This window comes from Girardinichthys multiradiatus, chromosome 12 (assembly GCF_021462225.1).
Source record: "Girardinichthys multiradiatus isolate DD_20200921_A chromosome 12, DD_fGirMul_XY1, whole genome shotgun sequence".
NCBI lineage: Eukaryota > Metazoa > Chordata > Actinopteri > Cyprinodontiformes > Goodeidae > Girardinichthys > Girardinichthys multiradiatus.
In genome coordinates this window covers 11,430,664-11,443,647 of record NC_061805.1, presented here as the reverse complement: position 1 = coordinate 11,443,647, position 12,984 = coordinate 11,430,664, and the positions used below count along the sequence as shown (strand labels likewise).

General features: G+C 39.4%; 1 protein-coding gene across 1 annotated transcript in view; it reads left to right on the top strand.

Annotated features, from left to right (window-relative positions):
- LOC124878458 (citron Rho-interacting kinase) overlaps window positions 1-12,984 on the top strand; it is a 103,797-nt gene that overhangs the window by 62,922 nt on the left and 27,891 nt on the right. The window contains exons 17-25 of the mRNA XM_047382409.1: window positions 799-992; window positions 1,469-1,604; window positions 1,689-1,793; window positions 1,995-2,135; window positions 2,461-2,568; window positions 2,701-2,932; window positions 5,495-5,653; window positions 5,841-5,864; window positions 11,582-11,752. Coding sequence (XP_047238365.1) covers window positions 799-992; window positions 1,469-1,604; window positions 1,689-1,793; window positions 1,995-2,135; window positions 2,461-2,568; window positions 2,701-2,932; window positions 5,495-5,653; window positions 5,841-5,864; window positions 11,582-11,752 — 1,270 coding nt within the window. The remainder of the gene's footprint in view (window positions 1-798; window positions 993-1,468; window positions 1,605-1,688; window positions 1,794-1,994; window positions 2,136-2,460; window positions 2,569-2,700; window positions 2,933-5,494; window positions 5,654-5,840; window positions 5,865-11,581; window positions 11,753-12,984) is intronic.

The window sequence follows — 12,984 nt, the reverse complement described above, 5'->3', positions numbered from 1 at the left end:
GGGATACCAAGAGATGAATGGTTTTAGCTCTCATGGTATCACTTTCCTGCAAACACATTATAAACTATGATTTTTATCACTTAAATCTCTAAACCTTCTACCAAGGACAAATGTTTGGAGGAAACAGTTCTGTACCAGTCATAGCATCTTTCCCAGTGATGCCTTTATAATGTTTCAAAAATGTGGGCTATGGATGTCATCCATTGATTTTGCTGGAAATAATATTTTCTTAAAGGAGTAAAAAGAATATTGCTACAATATTGCTCTAAACTCTTAATGCTAATTTTGGTGAGTTTATTTCTTCAAATGACACTTAGAAAACTAGTTCAACTTACCAGAGTACACTTTCCCCCTGGGTTTCTTACCAGACAAGAAAAGTTTTATATGGCATTTAAATGAGCACTTCACTTTTTGAGTTTCAGAAGTTCTATGTATATGAACATCTTTTCTTTTAGATAAATAGACACACATAAATGTATGGAGGCATATATGTCATCCATATATGCATGCATACATGCATTCTATCTGTCCCATAGCTGGAAATAGCATTTTTGTACCTCATTACCAGTCCTAGATTGTAGCTGTCTAAATCTTTCAGGAAACTATTGGTATCCTGCATTGCAGGAAGTCTGTCAGATTTATTAAGATAAAATGTCTTTTTTTATTAATGCCTCCACTGAAATTCAAGTCAAGAGTAATTTTATTACAATAATTGTTTGTTAATTGTGCATTCATTGTTTGTGTTTTCATAATATAATATAATATAATATAATATAATACAACTTCTGATGTGAATAGAACCTTGAGACTCTGAAGACCACGTGCACCATGCTGGAAGAACAAGTTGTTGAGCTAGAGAGCCTGAATGATGAACTGCTGGAGAAGGAGAGACAATGGGAAGCCTGGAGGTCAACACTAGAAGAGGAGAAGAACCAGGCCGAGAGGAGAACCAGGGAGGTCCAGAGGCTGCTGGATACTGAGAAACAGAACAGGTGATCACAATACACTGATATAGACAAAATTATTTTATATGTTATTAATCAATGGTGTGTATACTGTGGTACAGGAAGGATTTTTTTTTTTTTTAGCAATAAGACTATATTTTAAGAGAAGTGCTTAAATTTCTAGAAAAAGAAAACATTTTTTGCTGTTTATATGTCGGTTGAATTAGTTATTAGTTCTAGTTCCACCTACACACAAAGAAATCAAAAAGCTTTGGGTGTATTCTCCTGGGTCTGTTTGAATTTATTTTTGGAAAAAATACTAAATTATTTTCTCTGTTTTTATAGGCAGAGAAGAGAACTTATCTGCAGTAAAAGTACATTAAAACATGCTCCATTGGTCTGTTCTATTTAACCCAAGCCCTTACTCAAACAGATTAGCTAATAAAAATAATGGATGACCTCAAAAATTATGTCCTCAAAGGCTCGAAACAACGTGTCAGCAAAGGTTTTCCACTGTGTTTCAGGCTTCGCACGGAGCAGCGTTGTACTGAGTCTCGTCAGGCTGTGGAACAAGCCGTTAAAGAGCACAAAGCTGAGATCCTGGCCCTGCAACAAGCTCTTAAAGACCAGAAACTCAAAGCTGAGAGCCTTGCAGACACTGTATGCATTTCTGCATTGTAACAATTTTACCTTGTTGTTTTTTTGCAAATTTCAAAACAAAACCTTATTTCTTGTGTTCCTCAGTTAAATGATTTGGAGAAGAAGCATTCCATGCTGGAGATGAATGCCCGCAGTTTGCAGCAGAAGCTGGAGACTGAGAGGGATGTGAAGCAAAGACTGCTGGAAGAAGTACAGCACTTTCTCTGAATTCCTCTGCTCGTATTTTTAAATCACATGCAGATATTTTTTTTACACTTTTTGGTTTGTCTTGTTGTTCTATTTCTTCTTCATGTGTTACCCTTACTATTAATACCGAACCCCTGCATCAAGTAAATGATTACTAAACAGTATCCGGATAATGATGTGAACAGCTGTTTTTTTTCTCCACAGCAGGAGAAGCTGCAGCAGCAGCTGGATGCCCAGAAGACTCATATATTCCACCTGACCCAGGGACTGCAGGATGCTTTGGACCAGACAGATTTACTGAAAACAGAGAGGACTGACTTGGAATACCAGCTGGAGAACATCCAGGTGCTTCTGCTTGGCATGTGAATGCACAGCAGCTAGTATGTAGGGGGGAAATAATCAACACATATACATAAAAGATATGAGAACCCCCAATTAACATTGACACATGTATGTAGATGCTGAAGTTAGTAAAAAATCTGTGTGTCATTATCAATCTCCTCCCCCCACTGTTCTGATCCACAGTATTACATAAGCCCCTCTTCAAACACGGCACACAGCCCCCTTTTTCCCCACCCATCTCCATGTCTCTCTGTCACCCTCTGTGTGAAGTGAAGTACTTGAGGAGAAATTCATGGCAGTAGTGATGTTCACTTAGCTCCACCTGCAGGCTGTATACTCTCATGAGAAGGTGAAAATGGAGGGAACCATCACCCAGCAGACCAAGCTTATAGACTTTCTTCAGGCTCAGGCCCATGGTGGCTCCAAGAAGAAAAAAGTATGATGGATTCACATATCAAATCATGCTTTATTTTTATTAAATATAAGCAAAGATGCCTGCAGCCTGCCAGCTAATAACCTCAGACCCATTCTCCACTGTGTGCTTCTCCCTGTTTCGTTTGTATTTCAGGGTCTTTTTGGGCGTAGGCGAGAGGACCTCTTAGCTGCCATGGCTGCTCAGGCCCAGGCGCAGGGTCAGAGTCAGGGTCAAGGTCAGGTGTCCCCAGTGCCCCCCGTTCAGCCAGTGCCTTTGCAGTACAGTGACATGAAGGCAGCTCTGGACAAAGAGCGTGCTCGTTGCTCTGAGCTGGAAGATGCTCTACAGAAAATGAGAGCAGAGCTGCGATCTCTGAGAGAAGAAGGTGGGATTGACCTACACTAGCTTACATTCAGTAATCTCCTGTATGCCCCACACATTTTCAGGCAAAATGTCAAAGCAGATTTGAGATAAATGGATTTTCTCCCCACATTTACAAACTCATCACATAGGCGGTGTCTACAATGTTTGAAGTTTACAATATGTTTGTGTTTGAAAATTCAAAATGCAGTTCATGTTTTTTTGTGATCTACCTCTTGGTGGTAAACCAAAATAAGGTTCTGCGTTGGAATCTTACAAGTGAGCTCAAAGATAACATCAGACCTCTGATGCTCATGTGATAACATCTTTGAGTTCAAAGTTAACCAGTGATGCCACAAGGTGCTTTAACTGAACTATAACCTAAATGTCTGAGTACCCAAGTTAGTGTATATAAATTTTACTCTATTTACAAACTCTGAACAAAAGACATACAAATGGGAACATATCTGCTGATCCTCCTGCTAAATATGTTTAATAGCCTTAACATGAATTCATCTTACCTCAGTAGTAGTAATTTAAACTGAACAGTTAAGAATGTTCTAACCTTTAATTTGACCACATACTCTATCTTCAGTGGGAAAAACTACCATGTCAAAGAACGATTATCTCTATTTAAATCACTGTTGGCTCAATTTTTGGTACCTCTAAAAATCCATTTAAAATAAATGTACCTGAAGCATTTTTTTAAATTTGTGGCTTTTGTTCTATTAACTTCTAAGTAGTAGCCCATGATTTTCGGTCTCCCTGGGGTATAAATCTGAGGTAGCAGAGAGGTCCATTTCTTTTGGTTGCTTGCCACTAGGCTGGATGAGGGCCCACATCTATCTTGCCACCTTACGCAATGAGCAGGATGGTAGAAAAAAAAATCTCCAAAGCAGCCCAGAGTAATATCTTGAGGTCACCAAGTCTCCAGAACAACCATATGTCTAAATTCCTGCCAGCTGTTTGGGAGTGATGCCAGAAAGAAAATCATTTTCTGTCAAACAGCACAAACATAAACATGTTGAGTCGCTAAACTCTAGTGGAATTTTAATCGGTACCATATACTTCGGTCAAATGAGACAAAGTTTGAGCTGTTCATGGACATACACACTAGGTGGGTTTGACTTGAGACAAAGAATGTGGAAAAACACCCTAATGTCCAATGTCAGGTATGGTGGAGGATCTGTGATGTTGTGGGCCTTCTTCTTTTTCAACTGGGAATCTCCTTAGAGTGCATGGCATCATAAATTATTTCAAATATCAGGTTATTTTGAATAAAATACTGTGGACCAATAGGTGAAAACAGGTCATCAAAGATGATCCAACATTCTGAAATGTTGTAGGAGAAGATTACATGCTGTCCTATTGGCCAAAGGGGCTTATACAAAGTATTAACAGCATCCATCTTTGGTCAATGCCAGCTTATCCTTGCAGGGTAGCAGGAGGGCTGGTGCCTATCTACAGGATCATTAAAAGAAGAGGCGGGGTACAACCTGGACATGTCTTTGCATGCACATAATAATACCAAAGGGCAATTTAGAGAGGTAAATTAACCTAAAAGTCATGTGTTTGGACTGTTGGAGGAAGCTGCAGTACCCAGAAAGAACCCATACATTCACAGGGGGAAATGCTGTGCGACTTCTTATTTTCTTTAAAACAGTTGTTTCCTGGCCTCTGATTTATCCCTCAAATGAAGAAATGTGCTCAAATTAAAAACTGGATGTTTATAAATTTCCCCGGTATGAGGTTTTGCTGCTGCAATAAAAGTTGCATTAATTCTGAAGCTTTTTATATATCTTTAAAATGGGTGCCACAAGTGTGGCTGGCAGTGCATGTGCACACTGATAGAATTAATGAATAAATTGGAAAAAAGTAATGAATTTAATATCAAAATGAATCTTAAACATAAGATGTGGGCAATTTTCAAGGGTCTTAAGCTCTTCAATTAAAACTGCACTAGGGAGTTCTGAGAAAACCTGACAATTTGAACAAGCACAACTTACAGGTCCCTGCCACTTGCTCTTTGCTGTGCTACAGCTCTCCCTCCACAACAGAGCCTGCCGTAAACGCGCAGGTATGGTGCATTCACTGGTAGGGACAAAACATCACAGATATGCTTTACATTGACTATGTCCTGCCCATACTTTGACTATAAACTTGGTCCTGTTAGCACATCTGCAGCACACCGGGAATCTTGAGCTTAACCAATGTGATGTGCGGGGGAAGGGGGCCAAAACATTCCTCCTGGCTCTGATTGGTTGTTTCTGACCGGTTGTGGTATATTTCTGCATATGGCAGTAGGACCACTGGGAGGAGCCAGAGGAGCTTGAATGTTTCACAGATTATCTGTGTCATGTTATACTATCAGGACACAGGAACAGTTTTAACAAAAATGTAAAAAATACATTTTTACAAAAGTTACCTACTGCAGCCCTAAACATATTTAATTTGGAAGGAGTTATTTGATTTTTGTTTGACCAAAACTTAAAATTGTATCAGTTTTCAAACTTCTGAAACAGTCAGCTGTGTAACAGAGATGAAGATTTTATTGCAATGAGAGTTTATCTAATGACTTTGCACTCAGCTCTCCAGTGTAAGGATCATGGCAGCACTACAAACCCAGGCACAGCAAGGCAGCAGATAATTATGTCTGCTATGGTGAAGTCTCCTGAGCATCAGCAGGGCCCGACTAGCCTGGCACCCTCCAACTCAGGACGCAGGAAGGATACTCCAACACCTGAAGGTGAGTGAAGGACAAACTTTACCATAATTCAACGTTTGTCACACAGGACACTTAAATGCAGCCTAAAACTTTAAAATCTGACACATGTTGACCCAGCACAAATGCCATATGATTACAAGCTAATATTCTTAACATTTGAAAGAATGATTTACAAAGTTTTTGCTATCCTTTCTTACACACTTTTCAGAGGGAAGGAGGGTCACATTTGAAAGTAAGTTGTACTAAGTCATGGTTTCTGCAGTTTGATCTCTTTTCCCTGTTTTGGCAAGATTTTAAAAGCTCTGCACTATTTGAAATGTGACGTCGCATCATGTTTGTTAGAGGAGGCTGAAAAGCTTCAGTGCAAAGCTTTAGAAATCTATAGCACTTTTTATTCCAGTTCCTGCTTTTCAGTCTCATCCTCAGAACCTTTCTCTGTTATTTAGCCGACTACAGTCCCACCTAAACCTCACACCATACACTGAAATTCACCATGCTGATAAACTCTGCAATGCACAAATCATTTGATTTGAAATTACATTTTGAGCTAAAGGTATTATCCAGTCATAATTTTTTTTCATGCTTATTAGACAAAGGAATACAAAAATGAACATGGTGTCGATAATTTAGAAATGCATGATAATCTGGGTTACAAACAAATACCTAATAAACATGATCTGTCCCTGCTAAAGAAAGGTATCTTCACAGCACGATGCAACTACCACCATGTTTCAAGGTGAGGATAGTGAAAAACAGCTAAATAAATATGAATGTATTTTGCATGCCATTAGCTTAGAAAGGACTTGAAGATGGTTACTAGACAGATTAGCAAAGTACATTTATAGGTAATGTAAAATAACCTATTCCCTGAATGCAATGATCATGCTCGTTTCCATAGGAAATGGACCTAGGCACAAGAAAACTGGGCTTTGGACTGCTAAAGGATTGCGATACCTAAATTATCATGGATGCTTTTTTGTCACTGATTTTGTCTTTTAGATTTTATTTACTTTTACAAGAGTAAAAGGCCCAAAAGGTTGGCCTTTCCTATTTTATTGTGTTTGCATAAATCTATCAATTTTCCCTATCTGCAGGGCACTTCCCATTGGAGCAAATCTTCTAGCTAATGTTAATTCAATTTTGTTTCACTCAGAAAATATTTGGCAGTTTTTGAAAGAAAGAGACTTGGAGTCTTTGATGGATAAATCTTTGGTGAATATAATAGTAGACTTAATGGTGCGGTGACTGTGGAATGTGAATTTTGACTCTGTCTTTTTCTCTTTGTGCTCAGCTGTCTGTGTTGGTGTTGGTATTTACATGGGGGGGGGGGACTGATGAGAAGGCTAACCTCTCATCTCACACCCACACAGGAGCTGTCAGCTCAGAAATGTACCTGACTGTTAGATTGTCCATGAATTCATAATGACAATGCTTAACAATACAGAAAGGTTTGAACAGATTTCACATACAGCATACTGTTATGTTTTTGCTTTTTTGTTTATCATTATAAGCAGCACCACATAAACCTGCAACCATATTGCATTACAGCTAATCAGCCCCCAAGTTTTTACTGTGGAATCCAAGAGTTACTTAAATAAAATCAGAACAATAAAACCACCTGTGACTATTTTGGTGGTCCTGTTTATTTTTTTCATCACATCCTATTGTTTGATTGGGATCCTGTTACTTTGGAGTCAAGTCAATGCTTGTGCCATTAAATAGTTTTTTTCAGTTTTTCAAACAAACATCAAATTTAGCTCTGCGGTTTGTACCTGTCATAGTTATATCCAGTTGTGGAAAGAACAGTTTACTATGCATGATAAACCTTTGTGTTATGATCATTGTAGTTATTGTATCATTTGCAGCTTCTTTTGATAGGTAGAAAGCAAGGTGCAAGAAATGAGGAAATATGTAACTCAACATGACAATATCAGTCAGGTTCAATAAACCCACATTTTGCTCACTCCTCTTTGCTGTCATCATACTTGCAACACTCTCTCCATCAGCTTTATCATCTAAGACAGGGGTCTGCAACCTGCGGCTCTGGAGCTACAAGTGGTTCTTTGGATCTTCCACAATGGTTCTTAATAACTTTGTATAATATGACAGAAAAAACAAATGTTTTTAAAAATAGATAGATAGATAGTGGCTTGTAAAAGTAATCATACCCCTTAAACCTTTCCACATATTGTCACATTATAACAACAAACATAAATATATTGTATTGACATTTTATGTGAGACCAACTCAAAATGGTATACAATTGTGAAGTGGATCGAGTTTTTTAAATTTTACAAATAAAAAACTGAGAAGTGCATTGTGCAAAGGTATTCAGCCCCCTGAGTCAATACTTACTGAACCACCTTGTGCTGCAATTACAGCTGCAAGTCTTTTAGGGTATATCTCTACTAGCTTTGCACATCCAGTGACTGAAATTTTTGCCCATTCTTCTTTGCAAAACAGTTCAAGCTCAGTCAGATTAGATGAGAGCATTTGTGAACAGCAGTTTTCAGATCTTGCCACAGATTCTTGATTGGGTTTAGGTCTGGACTTTGACTGGGCTATTCTAACACAATAATATGTTTTGCTTTAAACCATTCCATTGTAGCCATGGTGTCGTTGTCCTGCTGGAAGGTGAACCTCCGCCCCAGTCTCAAGTCTTTTGCAGACTCCAACAGGTTTTCTTCCAGGATTGCCCTGTATTTGGCTCTATCCATCTTCCCATCAACCCTGACCACGTTCCCTGTCCCTGCTGAAGAGAAGCACCTCCACAGCATGATACTGCCACCACCATCTTTGACAGTGGGGATGGTGTGTTCAGAGTGATGTGCGGTGTTAGTTCTCCGCCACACAGAGTTTGGCATTCTGGCCAAAAAGTTAAATTTTGGTCTCATCTGACCAAAGCACCTTCTTCCACATGTTTGCTGTGTCCCCAACATGGCTTCTGACAAACTGACATTGGAACTTCTTATGGTTTCCTTGGCTTTCTTCTTGCCACTCTTCCATAAAGACCACATTTGTGCAGAGCACGGCTAATAGTTGTCCTGTGGACAGTTTCCCCCACCTGAGCTGTGGATCTCTGCAGTTCCTCCAGAGTCACCATGGGCCTCTTGGCTGCATCTCTGATCAGTGCTCTCCTTGTTCGGCCTGTAAGTTTAGGTGGACGACCTTGTCTTGGTAGGTTTACAGTTGTACCATACTCTTTCCATTTCCAGATGATGGATTGAACAATGCTCCGTGAGATGTTCAAAGCTTGGGAAATCTTTTTATAGCCTAATCATGCTTCAAACATCTCCACAACTTTATCCCTGACCTGTCTGGTGTGTTCCTTAGACTTCATGATGCTGTTTGCTCCCCAATTTCCTCTTAACCAACCGCTGAGGCCTTCACAGAGCAGCTGTATTTGTACTGAAATTAGATTACACACATGTGGACTCTATTTAGTCATTAGCAATCATCAGTCAACTTCTGAAGGCAATTGGTTGCACTCAAAGTAAAGGGGGCCGAATACTTTTGCACAATGCACGTTTCAGTTTTTTATTTGTAAAAAATGTTTTGAAATTATGAACAATTTTCGTTCCACTTTGCACTTGTATACTACTTTATGTTGGTTTTTCACATAAATTTCCAATAAAATATATTAATGTTTGTGGTGTAATGTGACAATATGTGGAAACGTTCAAGGGGAATGAATACTTTTACAAGCCACTGTAACTGCATGTTTTAGAACTTTTTCAGTTTTTATTTCATGGAATAATTGCATTGAATTTTCACAACTGAATGACACTAAAAGTAATGGTACTGTGTCTTTAGATCTATTTTTCTTCTCATTAGTTTGGAAACTATGTGCTGTTTATTATATAATTTTCCACAAATATCAGCATCGCACAGAATAAAATTTATCCATCCTCTTTTTGTAAAAGTTTTGTTTTTCTTTATTTTAAAACCAAAAAATACAAATAAAACAGTGGTTCTTAAAAAAAAAAAAAAAAAAAGATTTCCACAACAGATATTTATTAAAAATTTAAAGTTGTCTTTTTTTCAAAAGGTCATGTAACTTTTGCCACTCTAAATGATTTTAAGTAGCTAAACTGAAAACCCTAACCAAAAATGGCACTTTGGATTGTAAAGGTTGCCGACCCTTGATCTTAGCCTTCATCACCTAATTACTGTGGAAAGCTGGAGCAGTTAGAATCCATTCGACCGACTTAATACTCTGCCGGCCACACTTATTGGCACCCCTAATAAAAATGTGTAAAAACCCTTCAAATAAACCTTTGCTGTAACATAATCTGAGACTGAAAGATTTAGTTAATCAATACCTTTAATTGGACAACATGCTTTTAGTGACGAAAAATCCCATGAAGTCATCAGTGGTACAATTGTTGGTAGGTCTGCTGTTGTTACTTCTTACAACCTCATTTTGCGAACAGTGCAGCAAGTAGTCCTCTCCTCTAACATAATACAAGGCTGGAGCACACAGGGAGGAATCTTTGACAGTTTCCCTTTAGATTGTCCAGAATCCTTGGTCCTTTACATTGCACTAGTCTTTTCGGCTCAGTCTACAAGTTTCCTGTAGGATTTAAGCCTTTCTGTGTTGATTTAGTCATGTGATATGAATCATGCAGCTGAAAGTTCCAGTCACAACCCATTTTCAGTTTCCACAAGAGCACATCAGATTTTTATTTAAAATCTCCCTCTATTTCAAAGAACCTAAGTGCTCATGGCCATATTCATTCATAGTTTCACATCAAACCTACCTGAGGTGTTTGTTTCTAAATAGCTGTTAGTCTCTCATTGAACAAAGAACACAGTTCCCATTAAGGTTTTGTTACAGATTCATAAACTCCACAGGTTCACAGGTGATGTAGGGGAAAAAATGCCTTTTTTCCAGGTTTGACTCCCAAAAAACAGGCAGGTACATAGCATCTAATGGTTGTTATGGAGACTTGGTGACCCTAAGATGCCACTCTTTACAGCAATTCTTTAACAGTGAACTTCACAGATTTTATTTTTTACATCCCTTAATATCCTGCTCACTGTGCATGATGTTAAGATAAATATGAGTTATTGTTCAGCCTAGTGTGTAAAATAAATGCACCTCTGTGTCACATCAAGTAAACAGGAAATTGATGATTACTAAGTAGACTTTCCTAGAAACTCTTAACTTAAAAAAGTAAAGGTATGGAAGGGCTGCACAGTGGCACAGCTGTTAGCACTGTTGCCTAGCAGTGTGACAGTCCTGGGTTCAATCCCAATTTTTTCAGATGGAGTTTGCATGTTTTCAATGTGCATGTGTGGGATCTCTCAGTGTTCTCCAGCTTCCTCCCACAGTCCAAAAACATGACTGCTAGGTTAATTGGTCTCTCTAAATTACTCTTAGGTAGGAGTGTGGGTGCCTCTCATCCAATGACAGCTGGTGATAGGCACCAGTCCCCCTGTGACCCTGCATGGATAAGTGGGTATAGGCAATGGATGGATTGCTCAATAAAAACAATTATTTAACCCCCCTCCCACACACACACACTTAAACTGAATAAATTCTGTCAAATTAAAAGTTAGATTTCCACAACCTTTTAAAGTTGGATTATTTAGTTGCAACAGTACAAAAATGGGTGCCAGTAAATGTGTTGGATTCTGTACATTATTGGCATGCAGAGCATGACTGCATAGCACTCAGTAGACTTTTATAAACCTTTTTTACACAATGAAAATACTTCATACTGACTGGATAATCTCTTTAAAATTCTGCGAAGTGAGCACTGGCCAAACACAATGATCAAATTAATTAAACTTTTCATGCGTTTTGTCTTCAGCGTTTATTTGCATATGCATTTTGCTCAACATCTTCCAGTTCCTTTTGCAGCATGGGGCTTTAAGGTTTTGGATGTACCTGGGTAAAATACACTGGACTTGTGTGGCCTCACTGTTTTTCCTGTGTGTATTCAGAATACAGCCGTCGTTTGAAGGACAGTCAGAGAGACCGAGAGAGGGAGCGAGAGCGGGTGCTCCACCACAACACTCCTCACCGATTCACAGTGGGACTCAACATGAGAGCCGCCAAGTGTACTGTGTGCCTGGATACCGTTCACTTTGGTCGCCAAGCAGCAACGTGTCTTGGTGAGCCACAGACGACACATGTGGAATTATATACTGAACAAAAAAGTGTGACCAACCGAAAATATGTCTTATATTCTAGGTTCTTCAAAGTAGCCACCCTTTGCTTTGATTACTGCTCCACACACTCTTGGCATTCTGTTGATGAGCTTCAAGAGGTAGTTACCTGAAATGGTTTTCACTTCACAGGTGTGCCCTGTCAGGTTTAATAAGTGGGATTTCAAGCATAATAAATGGGGTTGTGTTGTGCAGGAGGTGGATACAGTACACAGCTGATAGTCCTACTGAATAGACTGTTAGAATTTGTATTATGGCAAGAAAAAAGCAGCAGCTAAGTAAAGAAAAACGAGTGGCCATCATTACTTTAAGAAATTAAGGTCAGCCAGTCCGAACAATTGGGAAAACTTTGAAAGTGTCCCCAAGTGCAGTCGCAAAAACCATCAAGCGCTACAAAGAAACTGGCTCACAGGAGGACCGCCCCAGGAAAGGAAGACCAAGAGTCACCTCTGCTGCGAGTCACCAGCCTCAGAAATCGCAGGTCAGCAGCAGCTCAGATTAATGGATGGACTCTACATGCCTGGTTCCCACCGTGAAGCATGGAGGAGGAGGTGTGATGGTGTGGGGGTGCTTTACTGGTGACACTGTTGGGGATTTATTCAAAATTGAAGGCATACTGAACCAGCATGGCTACCACAGCATCTTGCAGCGGCATGCTATTCCATCCGGTTTGCGTTTAGTTGGACCATCATTTATTTTTCAACAGGACAATGACCCCAAACACACCTCCAGGCTGTGTAAGGGCTATTTGACCAAGAAGGAGAGTGATGGGGTGCTGCGCCAGATGACCTGGCCTCCACAGTCACCGGACCTGAACCCAATCGAGATGGTTTGGGGTGAGCTGGACTGCAGAGTGAAGGCAAAAGGGCCAACAAGTGCTAAGCATCTCTGGGAAGTCCTTCAAGGCTGTTGAAAAACTATTTCAGGTGACTACCTCTTGAAGCTCATCAACAGAATGCCAAGAGTGTGTGGAGCAGTAATCAAAGCAAAAGGTGGCTACTTTGAAGAACCTAGAATATAAGACATATTTTCAGTTGTTTCACACTTTTTTGTTCAGTATATAATTCCACATGTGTTAATTCATAGTTTTGATGCCTTCAGTGTGAAGCTACAATATTCATAGTCATGAAAATAAAGAAAACTCTTTGAATGAGAAGGTGTGTCCAAACTTTCGGTCT